This window comes from Saimiri boliviensis, chromosome 2 (assembly GCF_048565385.1).
Source record: "Saimiri boliviensis isolate mSaiBol1 chromosome 2, mSaiBol1.pri, whole genome shotgun sequence".
Lineage (NCBI taxonomy): Eukaryota > Metazoa > Chordata > Mammalia > Primates > Cebidae > Saimiri > Saimiri boliviensis.
Window position 1 is genome coordinate 88,132,770 of NC_133450.1, and position 17,516 is coordinate 88,150,285.

A 17,516-nucleotide genomic window follows, 5' to 3' on the forward strand; every position below is an offset into this window, starting at 1 on the left:
TCTTTATTAACATTATGTTTACAGACAGAATGAAGACCTGTGTCATAGAATATTACCAATAGATCAAGACTTACTATTGCAATTGCATTTCTGGGTGCATTATTTGATCTATAGTATAAAGTTACTTTCACGGGGTTCCATATCATAACTTTATAAGAAGTGGCAATCACACATTATATTAAAATGTCAGTAATGTGTGTGGGTATACACACAAATATACCAATACACACACACACACACACACACACACACACACACACACACAAACACAGAGGAGAGATTTCTACCATGTTCCATATTCTTTATTACCAAAAGCAACATGGCAAAAGTATCCTTTTCATCTTATAAACATGGGAAGTTTTCCCACATTATTCTCCTCTGTTATAGAAAGAAAATAGATAAATCTTCTTGTGAATGTGTATCCCAAGGTGAAAGAATCAGAGCCAACAGTTACACTGAACTTCTCTGACTTTATGGAAAATATTATGTGGAATATGGTAGCAAAACCGTATTTCAAAAATATAACATGTAACACTAATGTTGGCTTGAGTTGCTGCTGTCATATAGGCAGGTTTTATTTTATCTTTAAACATTAGCTCTTGTAATGCACCAGCTCTAAACTACAATGTAGAATAACTGTTTTCCGTGAAGGAATTTTTGGTTTGCTTCTAGAGGAGAACACATGGTAACAATAGTTAATTGCCAGTGTTTTTAAAACATATTTTATCTTTTACCTAAATAGCTGTACTGATTACTGGTTTTTTAAATTTTTATCCTTAATATGTAGAATTTGAAAGAGTTTTTAACATATGATGCTATCTATACATTTTTTCACGAGTATTTTAATTGGAGAAACGGTAACTGGAATATACAAGGACTATACTTTGAATGATGCTCTTTGCTAGTACATTACCTACTAATTTATCTTTTAAACACACTGGCATAACTTTGCTTTGAAAGTTATTCAGTGTTTTGAAACACAAGACTGAAGAGCACATCAAGTTCTGAACTCAACAAAATGAGATGAGAGTACAGAGTTTACACACACGCAGTTCTATATAGTTCACTTGTGCCTTGGAGGGATAGTATTATCATTATTATTAATAAGAAAAAAACACAATTTGTCCCAGTAGTACTGGCCACCCTGTTTTAAGAGTTTTAGGAGATCCCTGAGCACATTGTTTCTGACTCTTAACCCCAACTCCAAAATGATAGGGCTTCTATCGTTGATATCGAGATGGATTGTCATTCACAGTAAGTCAATCATAAGGTGCTTATTTACCCTTGTTTTTCACCAATCAGCACAAAGAACTGTCAGAAAATAACTTTTTATTATTATCTTAAAATAATAGCATTGGAAGGACATATGATTTCAACAATCAATGTTTGAAACAGTGGCTTTAGGATTATTATCTGGCTGCCCCTCAACAATAACAAGTGATTCGATCGACATTCCTTAGCCAAAAACAAAAGGCAAAACAAAACAAAACAAAAAAATCCCACAAAACAAAAAAACCCCCAAAAACTGTACAAATATGTATTTTTCCCTGAGGGATCAAGGTACACCCGCAAGTGCTCTATGTACATATTGCACTAGAGAGGAATGAAGAACGTGTGCAAAAAAGCAACAATGAGAGAAGCTCACGTACTACTAAAACCTTTTCATGAAAGATACTACTAGGTCGTTTTGCATTTTGGAATGTCGGAACACAACAGCTAGCTATGCCTTAGTCTAAAAACTAAAAACACACATTTCTACTATGGCACATTCAATGAAATAAAAAGTTTTCCAAAGACAGATAGACAAATTCCATCAAGAAAATAATACAAAGTTTGTTTGTTTGTATTTTTTTTTTTAGAAAATTACATTACTTTCTTTCTTTGTTTCACATTACAAAATCTTTTTTTCTTTACACAAATCACATTTTATTGCAGGAATATTTCAAGTGCCATCAAATATTTATAGAAGGGTTAAAAAAATAGAAGTCTCTCTAAAGTGGTCCAGACAAGGCTTTGTATAGAATAAATCTTTTTTTTTTTCCCCATCTTCTAGTTTTGATTTAAGTATTTTGAATACATTTTCTTTTCCATTGACACTTAGTAGCCTAGAAGCGGTCCGACACACACACATCATACACATGCAAATCACACACACACACACACACACACACACACACACACACACACACACACGCTCCTTCCTCACCTGACCCTCAGCCCACCCCCATACGCTCACAGATAACTGGGTATCTACACTATAAAGAACAACCAAACTTAGAAGCAGTGTCTTAAGTTATGTTTTTCTTAAGTTAGAAAGGGTGAATTAGGATGCTGAAGACTTTAAAAAAAAAATCCATAGCTTTAATACAAAGTAAGATGCTGAACACTTAAAAAAAAATCCATAGCTTTAACACAATTTGCAAACTGTCCAAAAAGCACTTCATCTGTACTTTTGTTTGCATTGTGACCAAGGCCAGGTTTTTCACAATATAATAACCATTTGGACACTATTGGAACAGAAGGTATTCAGGCTTTCTACAAAAGCCTTATTTGCCTTATGTAAAAAAAAAAAATATTATAAAGGCATTGTAGCAGCAAGGCTGACGGTGATGTGGTTCCAGTCCTTAAAAGACTACTGGACATTGAAGTTTAGGAAGCTTTAATTAGAGGAACTATTAAGGATAACTGTTCTGATATCACCCAAGTATTTTATGTTATAACATAGGTGTTTTTATAGCAATGAAGAAAGGAAAATGCAAAGTTTTCACATCCTTTTCTGAGCTCCGTATTTTTTTCTAACTGAATTTATTGTTTAACATCAGATCCCAACTTAGATCCAAATAGTAGTCAGTTGTTTCCTTGTTTCACGGAGCATGTCTCTGTCTCCTATTTCATCCTACTCTGTCAATCACTGGACTTGGCTCTTAAGCTCCACCCCTGCTTTTCTTGCAGAAACACCTGGGAAGAAGCATCATGTTATGCTATCATGGTTTACCATAAAAGCAATGTCACCATGGCATGACTATTACTGAGGTCAGATCATGAGTTTTCTTGTCTGTTTTTGTTTTGTTTTGTTTTGCATTAGGTACATGCAGAATCCTTACTGGGAAAAGGAATTTCTTTTAAGTTCAACATTATGTTCTCTCTCACCCCTGAGAAATTCAATTTGCTCTTATTATTTCACAAACGGACACTGGAATTAGGTTTAGTTGCTCTTTAATGTGCTAGTACCTGAGGCTGGTCATATTCAGAAAGCTTTGGTTAAAAAGAAGTTAATATACTTTAATAAAACCATCCCCAAATTTAGTGAATCTGAATGACAAAAAACAAAACAAAAACAAAACGAAACAAAACAAAACAAAAAAACCAAAACCCAAACAAAAACAAAACACCATTTCCTCCCAAAGGAGAAATAACAGGAAAAAAAAAAAAAAGGACGAATAAATAACTGAACTAAGCTTGGTACTCTAATTTTTAGAGTATAAATACTATTGATCTTTAAAGGAACTATGCTTACTTAAATTAAAGATTTGATTTAACCCTTCTTGCCCCAATATAAATACTATATGCTGACAGGTAGTCTCTCTCTATAAACACATAAAATTTTACATGCCTGTAAGAAATTTAAAGGAATATTACTCTTGTCTTCCATTTATGGTTAAACCCTTATTATGTTTTTGAAAAAAAAAAAAAAAAAAAAAAAAAGTCGGATGTTATTTAGGCTTCATACACACATCTGTGTGAATAATAACTTCCCGTTTTCCAAGTCCCTCAGGAAACAAGTCAGAAAAGTCAGTGGAGTTAGAAACAGAGTGAAGTGCTCTGGGAAGCCCATGCTGACAACCCAGCATAATGTGAGAAGCTGCAATTCCTGTGGAAGATTCCGCAGGGACACCAGCGGCAGAGGAGCCTATTTCTTGGACAGAAAGGGCTGTGTGGAAACTCCTACCTTAACATCCATGGGAGACATTCCCTTTTCTGTACAAAACGGTCTTTGACCCGTAGTTCGAATCCCACCCTAGTGCGACTAAAATCATCGTCTAAATGCCTACATTCTCAAAAGGTCACTTGTTTTTAAAATATGCATACCTGTTTATCAGGCTACTCCTTTCCCCTTCCCCCACTAGGGATTACTAAAAAAAAAAAAAAAACCATGAAATTAAACAGAAACAACTCAGTATTTCTCACCTGAACACACCAGCCAAATAATCTTCTAAATATTTAATAAAATAAATTACAGTCCACAGTTTCCTAGTGAAGATAAATACAAGAGTAAATGTTTGCAGCTAGCATCAACTTCACTTTAAAGGCTTAAAGAATTTAATGTTTAAATAAGAGAAACTGGTTCAACATTGTATGCTCCCCTCACCCTCCTACCCCTCATTTTTCAAATATGGAGAGCAATATTCTTGAATTATAGCATCTATTGACAAGTCTAGAAGTAGTTCACTCTGAGATAAACTCAAAGGGTTCCTAGATTGTACCAAGAACATAAACATTCACAAAGTAAATGCTTCATGTCCTCACATAGGGAGTGTGTGTTTGCTCCAGATATAATCTTTGGGTCCTTCTTATAATAAAAGCTAGATTCCAATAAATATTCTGGTTATTGATTGGTTGTCAAAGCCTAAGACTTGCAAGTTGAGACCGAGTCCGTATTTAATTACTGAATTGTGTAAAATGAGCTTCCCTCCCTCGCCTCCATGAGGTGGCATTTTAAAAAGTTTTAAAAAAAATGAGCATGATGGTGTATGTCCACAGCACCGATCAATCATTCCACTTTGTATGAAGCATAAACACATCTACCATTAAACTTACCAAAAAGCAAAGTATAATTTAGGGAGAGTTTCATTTCTAATTCCAAATTCACATGTTTAAAAAAAAAAAAAAATCCAACGTGGTGATTTCTAGATATGACCAGCCAGTATTTTAAAAGTAATTTTGTAAACAGCAGCATAAATACCTCCCGACGTACCTTCCAAGCCTTCTCAGTTAAACTTGTGTTTCTGGTGCACATGCGACACGACAGTGAACACGCTAGCATTTAATTTAAAGAAAAAGGTGCAAAATGAAAGTGCCTTATCAATTCAACAGGAGAAGCTACACCAGTAACTACATTTTATATTAATTAAAACAATATATAAACAATATCTCTTTTAGCTATATATAGTCTTCATGCCCATTTACCCTGTAATATATTATAATGCTATTGTTGCTACTGCTATGGACCCTTTTCATGCCATCCTGCAGACTGGCAATAATCGGTGAAAAAATAAAAACTTCCTTCATGAAACAAAGAGCCAGTTGTGCAAAGTAATGCCGCAACCTCCGCTATGCACACCAGTCACCGATTATTGCTGGACTCTTTGTTGCTACTGACAGATTGGTGACTCTGTAGAAAGTCTGTGGGCAGTGAGCTACAAGAAAAGGGAATCCTCCGACTTTAGTACCCTCCTGTTGTAAACAGAGGTCAATGATCAAGAAGTCAAGACAGAAAAAGGGTCCATATCTGTAGGCATAATGGAAATCATATGCATGAGAAAAACAAGTTCAACTTTTATTTGTTTTCATTGTTTCCCCTCCTTTGCCTGACCCTGATCACCAAAAGATGTGCAGTGTGTGGCGCTCCAGGTCTGTGCAGGGCCATATAAAGTGTCTCGGTTAATTTTTTTGTTTGTTTTTCAGGTTTGTACTTCAGACATTCTAGAAGTGCTTAGGTGATACATTTACCCATCAATTTGCATTGCTGGCTCAAATTCTGAAGTGAACAACTCCTTGTATAATGGAGGAAAATGAAGTCGCACAATGTCTGGGTATATTGCTTTAAATGCCATTAGCTTTTCTGTATGTCGTCCACATAAGGCTCTTAATGTAGACACCTTGCATATTAACTGTAAATGGAAGAAAGGACACACTGTCAGGCAAGAACAGGCATGAGCATCAAAGATTAGGGAATCGGAATGATCTTTACGACACTATTTATAATGGTCAAACACACTTAAAGCAACTTAATGATGGCCGGGTGCGGTGGCTCACGCCCGTAATCCTTGCACTTTGGGAGGCCAAGGCAGGTGGACTGCCTGAGCTCAGGAGATCAAGGCCAGCCTAGGCAACATGGTGAAACCCCATCTCTACTAAAATGCAAAAAATTAGCTGGGTGTGGCAGTGTGCGCCTGTAATCCCAGCTATTGGTGAGGCTGAGGCAGGAGATTTGCTGGAACCTGAGAGGCAGAGGTTGCAGTGAGCCGAGATCGCATCACCACTCCAGCCTGGGCAACAGAACAAGACTCCGTCTCCAAAAAATAAAAAAAAAAATGATGAGACAGTCATGTCACAGAATGCCAAGTATACACTAAATACGATTTTCAAGCTGAATAATAACTAGAGAAGGTGTTCATACGCAAAAGTTGGTACAGCTTGTTAGCGGCTGACTCGAGACAAGAACCCAAGGCTCTTGACTCCCACTCCTACTCAAAGATGGCTGCTGCTCTCTACTTCCGGAAACCCTGCCCTCCATCACTGCGCAAAAAGAAGAGGTCTGGTGACAGAGAAGCAGGTGAGGGACAGTGATGGGTAGTGAGGGCACTGCAACTGGAAATGACGGCATCCCCTATACATGTTCTGTAGAACTGGCACTAGTCAACTCTAATGATCAGTTTCTGTTCGATCAAGAGTTTTAACTATAACAAAGCAATTCTTGATCTGAGCACAAGAATGGCGTCACAAGGCCTGGATGGAGGTACCACCATTGATCATTTACCAGCTGAAGGTAATGACACAATTTGTAAAACTGTTTTTAAATTTCAAATCACCTCAAAAAGGCAAACTGCTTATTATTTTAACACAGAATGATCTTCTCTAGGAAGTGTATTCACCAGATCTTGTCCACATGTTAAGCGCTGTCTATCATCAGAGATCCTAATGGTACCCTTGCCTTTGGGCAAAACAATGGAGAAGAGAGTGAAGTAACCTGACAGGGTTCCTCCCTTCTATTTCCCATTCGTGCCCCATTTGCTCATTTAACAGGTGCAACATCAAAAGCAAAACAGCAATTAACCGCCGGTTACCCTTGGCTGACCTAACAGGTTGGAAATGAAAAGCAAAAACAGCAATTCATCCCCAGTTACCCCTTTCTGATAGAACCTAGCTATGAGGAGAAAAAACAAGCAAACAAATAAACAAACAAGAAAACAAAACCAAAAACCTCTCATATCATCTCACACAATAAAATACCTAAAATAAGAAAGAATAGGGCTGATTTTTTCTAAGACCAAATACATACTACTAGCAATGTCACTGAAGGATATTAGCCCATTTTTAAAAATTGGCATTACAATTATATTTTTATCGTGAAAGATGATGATTGGTAAAAATGAAACCTTATGCTGTGAATACAGAGTAGTGATGGCAAAGTGATGAGAATGCAGAAGTCATTGACTGTCGATGACTAATGAATTTAATCGAAGTAGAACTAATATTATCATGTATAGTCATTCTGACTAAGTCTTTTAGTCCTCTGTAACTTCCTTCTAAATTCAAAGATTCTAGGCTGGGCACAGTTGCTCAATCCTATAATCTCAGCAGAGGATGGAGGATCACTTGAGGCCAGGAGTTTGAGACCAGCCTGGGCAACACAAAAACTATAAACCTAATTAAAAAAAAAAAACAAAAACAAGAACAAAAACATCTCTATGAAAACTAATTTTAAAAAATTAGCCAAGTATGGTAGCACATGTGCCTGCAGTCTCAGATACTCAGGAAGCTCAGACAGAAGAATCTTTTGAGCCCAGAAGTTCGATGTTGCAGAGAGCTATGATTATTGTGCCACTGCACTCCAGCCTGGGAGACAGAGTAAGATCTTGTCTTTAAAAAACAAATAAATAAACAAATTCAAAGACTATTTTTCTAATTTATTTCGGTGTGAAACATGAACTCTGCTTTGTGCCCAACTTTGATGGAAGAGGAGAATTTCTAGAATGTAACTTTTTCCCCCCCTACATTGCAGGACACTTTGTAATCAAGCGATAATAAATATAATTCAGACTGAATAATGGGTTTTCGCTCAACAGAATTTTTTTCAAATGGAGATTATTTCTTTTTAGTAGCCTGTTGCTTTCTGATATTTTTGGGAATTGGTCATATGACTTAACATGACCACACTGGCAGCATCATTCGTGCCAAGGGGTAATTCAGGCCATGCCTTTAGCTCTCACCTTTGTTAGTATTCCATCTTCTCGGTGATTCTTCTGTAGCACGTGTTGAAGAGCTAGCTGAATTTTCTGTTGCAGTTTTTCAATTTTTACCTTTTCTTGCAGCCACGAGCGATCTAAACATAAAAAAAGTGATATTCTTTAGCATTCCTCCCCCATGGTGTCAGGATCCCCTTTCTCCGGATTCTTTTGATACAGATAATTGTACCACAATGAATATTTAGAGACACAGAGGCCAGTTTCACTCCTCTTTGAAAATTTCTCCTAATGGAGTGAAAAATAACAGGATGTTAAACCTTTCTATTTTTACCAATACTTAGAGGAAGGAGGGATCCTCCCCTTCCAAAGGATAAACAATTAAACATGAGGCCATAGTCATACGAATGCAAATGAAACCACCATGGCCCCTCAAGATTTTCAAATAATTATACTTGTAATGAAATATTATCAATCCTGCTAGCTTTTTTGAAAAATATAAAAGTTTTCTTACAATCTTTGAGGATGAAAATTGTCAATAGGATTCCAAGTGACTTAAGGGTTGTTAATTGAGGATTAAAGTCTTTATGTGTAAGTCTTCCAAATGGAAGGTAGTGACTAAGCAAAAGTGATCATCCCCAAACATGCAGTGCTGGTTGAAAACACAGATTAAATTCAGATAATCTAGTGGATGACATCTAAGTGGATGTTAACAAAAAACAGGATGCCTCAAAAAGCATGTTATCCTGGAGACATGTATTAAGAAAGGCAACCCTATTCTACGAATGCATTTCTCTCGTAACAGGAGGTTAATTCTGGACTGGGTTTTATTCAATTCTCATTTCTTTTCAGTTTATCTGAAAGGCGTGACATTTTCTTAAAAGAATCTATGTTTGTATTGGAGGGACAAGAGAGGGTATCACTTGAAGACTTAAAATTAGATTTAATAACGGTGGAGACCTCTCTTAGTACCTCCCACATATTTTATAGCTATTAAATGTATGTACCTTGTAAAAGTTCTTTATCTTAGACAATTCTAAATGTCTTTATCTTAGACATATTTATTTCATTATCTTACCTGCTGACATCAGTACGAATGCAGAAAATAATGCAATTTCATCTTCAGTCAGATGCATAGAACACAAACTCTTTCCAAATTCAAACACAAAGCTAATAAAGTCTTCACAACCTGCCAAAATTAAAATAAAGACAGTTTAGAATTTTGGTTACCGTCTTGAGAAAAACCTAGGTCTTAGCTTTTCCTAAGGTTCTTCTAAGACCTGTAAGAGGTCTTAAGAGAAAAAAACAGGGGAAGGTGAAGAGAGATCCAGTGGTTCAAGATTGAAAGGAATAGTAGTAACATTTCTACAGTTTAACAGCTTACGATCTTAAAGGAAAAATCTGTCTATCCATCACCACCATTGCTACCACTTCTATCACATCACCATTACCACCGTCATCCTCATTCAAAATAATGAGACCAAACTCTTGTAGTGTGATGACTTATGACAAGTATTGCTCTAAGATATTTCTTTGGGTTTCTTCTTATTTTACAACAGCTTTATGAAGGAGCGATTATTATTATCCCCATATAAGAGGTGAGGAAACTGAGACTTGGAGAGGAAAGTAATGCACCTGTGGTCACACAGGTAGAAAGTATAGCCTGAGAAGCAAAGCAATGTTGCTTGATTTCAGAGCCTGCACTTTTAATCTACAGAGTCTAACAGCCGTAAGCTAATAATAAATTAACTCATTTTTGTTTTCAACTCTACTCCATCTGAAACATCCTTAAAAACGTTAACAAATGACACATTCTGGTGGTAAGCTATTACCACTATTTACTAACATGAAAACACAGAATGTGAAAGTCCCCTAAAATAATAATCCATTCCACAAAAGACTGCTTAAGTTTGGTGTCTATTTCTTCAGATTTGTGTATTTTTGCAAATGTATATATTTAAATGACAATGTGCCATATACATATACATCTTGTCATATAGCTTTTAAAGAAATCTCATTTATCCATTCTTCTTAATAACTATATTCATTTTATTTAAATTACAGAAATCCAAAGTTTATTATTACAATTATTTTGAGACAGAGTCTCACTCTGTCACCTAGGCTTGCAGTGCAGTGGCACTATCTCAGCTCGCTTAAACCTCCACCTCCCGGTTTCAAGTGATTCTTTGCGTCAGCCTCCTGAGGAGCTGGGACTACAGGTGTGTATCACCACACCCACAAATACTAATTTGTGCACTTCTAGCAGAGATGGGGCTTCACTGTGTTGGCCGGGCTGGTCTCAAATTCTTGATCTCAGATGATCCACCCGCCTCGCTCTCCCAAAGTGCTGGGATTACAGGCATGAGCCACCGCGCCTGGCCCAAAATTCTTTATTTATAAATTGTGTGTTATGTTTTCCCTTAGGTTTAACTTTTACTTCTTGGATATACGCATTTCAGTCTCATTAATGGTTACTGTTTGAGGGGGATAGAAGGGCAGAGCTTTTGCCCTTTGCTTAATTTTATGTATCAACTGACATCCTAAAGGTTATCTGAATAATATACCCCCAGCAAATCTGGTTTCTTTCTTTTTTTTTTTTTTTTTGAGACGGAGTTTCGCCCTTGTTACCCAGGCTGGAGTGCAATGGCGCGATCTTGGCTCACCGCAACCTCCGCCTCCTGGGCTCAGGCAATTCTCCTGCCTCAGCCTCCTGAGTAGCTGGGATTACAGGCACATGCCACCATGCCCAGCTAATTTTTTGCACTTTTAGTAGAGACGGGGTTTCACCATGTTGACCAGGATGGTCTCGATCTCTCGACCTCGTGATCCACCCGCCTCGGCCTCCCAAAGTGCTGGGATTACAGGCTTGAGCCACCGCGCCCGGCGTTTCTTTTTTTTTTTTTGAGATAGAGTTTCGCTCTTGTTACCCAGGCTGGAGTGCAATGGCGCGATCTCGGCTCACCGCAACCTCCGCCTCCTGGGTTCAGGCAATTCTCCTGCCTCAGCCTCCTGAGTAGCTGGGATTACAGGCACGTGCCACCATGCCCAGCTAATTTTTTGCACTTTTAGTAGAGACGGGGTTTCACCATGTTGACCAGGATGGTCTCGATCTCTTGACCTCATGATCCACCCACCTCGGTCTCCCAAAGTGCTGGGATTACAGGCTTGAGCCACCGCGCCCGGCCTCAAATCTGGTTTCTTAAAATCTGGAAGGGAACTGGAAGGACATGCAATCTAAATCCCTTTGATTACCAACGAGGTAAAACGAAACTCTAGGTCTTTACATGTAATGTAGACAAAACACTTTTGAGCTATATGACTTTTCTACAGTGACTAACTGGAAAGTAAAATAGGTATAAAACTCCTTAATTTCTGTTTCTAAATAATCGGTTTTTATTTTGTCCAAGCAGATCTTTCACTCAACACCCATCTTTTCCTATAGCCTCAATTTGAAGAAAAGGCACCTTTGTATCCTCTTACCTAAGGATTTGAAGACATCAGGGCTAGCATACTTCCCATCAAAGTACACGGTGTTGTTTTGGGAGTCAAAGGCACGGCACATTCTGATAAACACCACCTCGAGAGAACCTAGGCAGGGGCAGAAATGGCTCAGGTTATTCAACGCCAGTGAGTTTGTTTCTAAGGTGCTCAGAAAGAGACTCCTGAGACAGCTTGGTGGGTGTGGTGTGCAATTAGCTAGCGGGTTCTCAGTCACATCAGCTGTCTATCCAAAAGGGCAGGGTTTTCTATGTTGTTAAAGACTGCTGTGTTGAAGCTAAGGCCTGTTGACTTGAAGTGAGGGCTGATTTATAAATTACTTCCTCAGCACTCTTCCTCCTTGCAATGTGGAGTCTCAGAGTTGCTGGGGAAATATTTATTCCCAGGTACTAAAACACAGACTCAAACACAAGTATATCTTTCTGCGTTCTATGTCCCTCTTCCTAACGACATCATAAACTCAGAGGACTTGGAGTGTAGAAACAAAACACAGGTGACGGGAAAATGTGGGAACGCGGATGTCCTTCAAATTAATCTTTTCACGCAGAAGAGAAGCGAAGCGGGGGGGGAGCGTTTCCTGCACATATCTCAAAACCTTTCAAAAGAACTCCATTTCTGCTAAGGAAAACCTGAGCTATTATCGAAACTGCTCCCGACACCTTCCTTACCCAGCATTTCTTTAATAAGTGGGTGAAAGCAGGTTAGGAAGAGATCTCAAAATTCACTTGCAAAGCACATACCTGCTTTTAGAAGCACAATTTGATCATTTTGACACAGTTCCATAAATCCATCAATGCGTTTGGCAAACTCCACCACATACTGTATAGCTTCTGTAATTTTGATGGCACACAACTGCCACATCACCTCCCGCTGCTGTTAAAGAGGGAAACATATTAACATCCTCCAGGAAGATGTTACGTTTTGTAGCAGAAGCTGGAGAGTCATGAAAGCAAAGCATGCCACTGCATCGGCCCTGGGCCATGAAGAATGGCAAAGTAGGTTCTTCTTTTTTTTTTTTTTTTTTTGAGACGGAGTCTTGCTCTGTTTGCCCAGGCTGGAGTGCAGTGGCGTGATATCAGCTCACTGCAACCTCTGTCTCCCAGGTTCAAGTGATTCTCCTGTCTCAGCCTCCCAAGTAGCTGGGATTAAAGACACATGCCACTATGCCTCACTGATTTCTGTATTTTTAGTAGAGATAGAGTCTCACCATGTTGGCCAGGCTGGTCTTGAACTCCTGACCTCAAGAGTCCGCCTGCCTGGGCCTCCCAAAATGCTGGTATTACAAGCATGAGCTACCGCGCCTGGCCTGGATGTTCATTTAAGCAATTATTTTGCCTTGGGAAATTTAACATCACTTTACTGTGGGAAAGGGAGAAAAGGGGGAATTAGTTGAATTTATTGTGTACCTACTATGAGCTGGGTGTTTTATGACACCCTTGTCTTAATTCCCGTTCATAAGACTATTTTTCTGGCTGAGTGCGGTGGCTCACGCGTATAAACCCAGCACTCTGGGAAGCCGACACGGAGGAATCACTTGAGGTCAGGAGTCCAAGACCAGCCTGGCCAACATGGTAAAACTCCGCTTCTACTAAAAATACAAAAATTAGCCAGGCATGGTGGCACACGCCTGCAGTCCCAGCTGCTTGGGAGGCAGAGGCAGGAGAATCACTTGAACCTGGGTGGCGGAGGTTGCAGTGAGCCACGATCATGCTAGTGCAAGTGTCAGCTTGGTGACAGGAAGAGACTCTGTCTCAAAACAAACAAAACAAAACAAAACAAAACAAAACAAAACAAAACAAAACAAAACAAAACAAAACAAAACAACTAGTAGATAGGGGAGCTGGGATTCCAACCCAAGCATCGCTGACTCTAAAATCCCATTGCATATACCTTGGTGCTTCTTACTGTTTTCTTGCTTCTCCCTTGTAGCTTTGGCTGCTGGAATTACCCGCTACCTCAAAGGCAAACAAAGCGGTGTGCTGCTATTCCTCAACATACCTGGCTAAATTCCTTTTATTTATGTACTCTCCAGTTCAGTTACAGAATGATCTGGATCAGTTTTATTGCTAACTTGTTTCCCTAATCTTAGTTTCAGACTGTTTCCACCAATATGATGGGGTGGAAGAAACGGCGAATTAGGAGCCCGGAGTCAAGGTCTGGTCTTGATGTTTCACTATCCAGACATGTCAACGGGTGTTAGTTTTCCTCATATGTAAAATGGATTCACCTAGATAATCTTGTTGATCTCAGTGTTTTATGGAAAAAGGTAAGTAGGGCACTATTTGTCAGCCTCACATTGCTAGGTTCGGACTGGAGTTACGATCATAGCTTCTACTTTTTTTGTATATACAACTCCATGTCAACTTCCAGAAACATGAGGCTGAGATTCTTTTACATGAACTTCCAGACCTTAAAATCTTCGATTGTGATATTGAGACAAATCTCAATTCATTTAGGCTTTTGGAAGCTGCTAAATCTAGTCTCCTTTTGCCAAATGGAAGGAGATATGCACATACCTGTAAAGCACAATAGAAATTATTCGCTACTGCTGAAATTATATATGCAGGCATCTCAGTAAAATGGCAAAGCTTCAAGTACATGAGTAGCTTTGGAAAAAAGATATTTAAACAGAAACTTGCTTTCTGATAAGAGACACTCATTCTTTGGTCTGTTTTAACATTTGAGCAAATTTCCTATACTTCCTATACCTACACCCTTCCCAATATTGCCTCAATCCTAGGAGGAAAAAGTCCTCAGATCATACCTTGTTTTGATAGTTCTCAATTTCTTCCTGCAAAAAGGTCTGCCACGTTATCTGCTGGAGCTCTTCTCTCAAGTATTGGCAGGTTTCCAGATGTGATTTCGATATATTCTGTGCAAGGTGTTCTAAGGAGAAAACAGGAGATCACAAACATGAGAAGCCAAATTCTTTAAATAATTGGTGATTTAGTATTTTCTTGAAAAAGTAACAAGTAGAAAGCAATGTGCTGTGCAGGTTCGGACCGTCTTTACACATTTAAACACGTAATCTGGAACCGTCTTGTACTTGGGAAGATGAAGGAGGATAGCGGCTTTGCAAAGCCAACATTTGAAGATGAGGCTTGGTGACTTCAAAGACCCTTCTGACTTTGCTCTTGTTCTGTGCCTTTATACCAACGTCTAGGAACGAAAAAATATTGACCTAGATAGACATAGGAAATGATTGACGTGGTGTTTCTTCTTGGCATTTTTATGAAGACACATCTGCCGCGTAACTTTGACCCAGGAAGGATTATTCTTATTCTTGAAAAACTGGAGAATGACATTCTTTTATGGTGACAACTAGGCATTTTCTTTTGTTTTGTTTGTTTCTGCAAATTGCAGAACAAGTGTTACCGAGGGCCCAGCATGTAACGATGCATACTGTAGTTGTCAAGACATAGATTCTGGAGTTAGGCCGTTCGAGTCCGTTTCTCAGCTCTGCTACTTACTAGCTGTGTGATCTAGGTTATGTTATTTAACCTCTTTGTGTTTCGGTTTCCTCATGGGTAAAATGACGGAAATGGTACCCATTTCATAGGGCTGCTGTGAGAATTAAATGAGTTGAGCCCTTAGAATGGGGAGGATTACTTAGAATGTACTACAGACTATTAGTTATTATTATAATTGAGCAAGGAGTTTGAAAATGTTAAGTATGTAGAGGCCAAAGAAGTTTTCTCTAGGTGCTTGTAATCTGGTGAACACGTATGAACACACTGGAAGGACAATTCAAGACATTAGATAATAAGGTATAAAGTTGAATTTCAGCAGAAGAGAAAGAAGAAATAACTGAAGCTGTCAGAAAAGGAAGAGATTGGCTGGGTGCTATGGCTCATGCCTGTAATCCCAGCACTATGGGAGGCTGAGGTGGGCAGATCACTTGAGGTAAGGAGTTTGAGATCAGCTTGGCCAACCTGGTGAAACCATGTCTCTATTAAAAATACAAAAAAAAAAAAAAAAAAATTAGCCGAGTGTGGTGGTGGGTGGCTATGATCCCAGCTGCTCGGGAGGCTGAGACAGGAGAATCGTTTGAACCTGGGAGGCAGAGATTGCAGTGAGCTGAGATCATGCCAATGCTCTCCAGCCTGGATGACAGAGTGAGATTCAGTCTCAAAGAAAAGAAAGAGATTAATGTTGGCTTGACGGAATTAGGAGATGCTTCTTGGCATAAGAGGAACTTTTGCATCGTACCCTGAAAGATGGATATGATAGGTAAGCAGAGTCAGTGGCATCAGGCAGTAGACCAGCTCCACACAAAAGGGAGGGTACATGAAGGGATTTATAAGCAAAAGGCAGACATGATAAAGTGATAGTGTCAAAACAGAAATACAGGTAGGTCAGGGCGCAAATCCTGAAGGATCTTGAATGTTAGGATTGAGTTTTGGACTTGATACAACAAAAATAATCAGAAAGATTCTCAGGAGGAGTTGTCATAATGAAAATTATATCTGGGGGTAAGGGTGTGGTGGCTCACGCCTGTACTCCCAGGACGTTGGGAGGCTGAGGCAGGTGGATCACCTGAGGTCAGGAGTTCGACACCAGCCCGGCCAACATGGTGAAATTCCATCTCTACTGAAAACACAAAAATTAGCTGGGCAAGGTGGTGGGTACTTGTAATCCCAGCTACTCGGGAGGCTGAAGTAGGAGAATGGCTTGAATCTGGAAGGTGGAGGTTGCAGTGAGCCCAGATTGCACCATTGCACTCCAGCCTTGGCAACAGAGCAAGACTCCATCAGAAAGAAAAGAAAAGAAGAAGAGAATAGAAGAGAAGAAAGGGAGGGATGGTGGAAAGGAGGAAGGAAGGAAATTCTATCTGGGGAAATGGAACAAGCAGTTCTGTGCTTGGTGGACTGGAGCACACAGAGGCTTGGGTAGGAGGACCACATAGAAGGCTGCTAGAATCTAGATTCCAGGAATCAACAATTTGGAGCAGCTTAGCAGTAATTGTTCTGGAAGGGAAGGATGATTAAAGAAGTATTTTTAAAAAGAATCAACAAAACACCATGAATATAAAAAGCATATCAAAAAATGATCCCTCTCCCTAGTGTTTTGAGTATAGAATAGGCAAGCCATTTTAAGAATGGGGCTGAATGCAAACCTGGCAACACCAGGGAGAGTGTCTATTTGTTTGGAAATTTGTTACTGCTTTCCTCAAACAGAAGCAGACTTGTTTGTGTGAAAACAGAGCAGGTTCACCTAAATGGAGCTTGAAACCAGAATCTCCTTAGAGACACTGAAACATAATAAACCTGAACGGCTCTACTTGGCAACACGGACACTCAAACAGCATGTATAAACAACATAAAAAATAAAACACAAATAAAAGAACAAATGTAAAGGAAAGAATGAGAAACTGAGAGAGGGAGAAGCCAGTAAATGATGTGTCTTACAATCAATGACGCTTGCAAAGAGGGGAGTAAAGACAAAAATAATGGGGAGTCAGAAACGAGAAAATACAGACATAAGGTAGTGAACTACCTCTTTTGGAAAGAACTCTCCTGTGTAAGATTGTTTGTATAATGTAAACCAATTTTTCTGATAAAAAAAATGATGAGTCTTCACGGGGAATCGGGGGGATGCTGTGGAGTGAAGGATAAGAAGAGGCTCATATCATTTCCTTCCAGGTTACGTATACTTCATTTTTAGTTAATAAGATGCTTCGCACCTTGTGGTTTCACTTTGTCTTAAGAAACTGGCCACTTTGCCCAGAAGTGGCACAACAAATCACGCAATGTACAAGACATACCAGTAGAGGGCAGTGGTTGCATTCCCACCATCTGCTCACCAACTGCTTTTGATTCCAATTCACAGTCG

At 39.1% G+C, this 17,516-nt stretch overlaps 1 protein-coding gene across 4 annotated transcripts in view; it reads right to left on the reverse strand.

Moving 5' to 3' along the window:
• Positions 1-3,688: 3,688 nt before the first annotated feature.
• RORA (RAR related orphan receptor A) overlaps positions 3,689-17,516 on the reverse strand; it is a 739,946-nt gene continuing 726,118 nt past the window's right edge. For all 4 annotated transcript variants that reach the window (XM_074393852.1, XM_074393853.1, XM_074393851.1 and 1 more), the window contains 6 exons: positions 14,449-14,570; positions 12,425-12,557; positions 11,667-11,774; positions 9,265-9,375; positions 8,214-8,326; positions 3,689-5,891 (listed from right to left, as the gene is read on the reverse strand). In XM_074393852.1, coding sequence (XP_074249953.1) covers positions 5,727-5,891; positions 8,214-8,326; positions 9,265-9,375; positions 11,667-11,774; positions 12,425-12,557; positions 14,449-14,570 — 752 coding nt within the window. In that variant the 3' untranslated portion in view covers positions 3,689-5,726. The remainder of the gene's footprint in view (positions 5,892-8,213; positions 8,327-9,264; positions 9,376-11,666; positions 11,775-12,424; positions 12,558-14,448; positions 14,571-17,516) is intronic.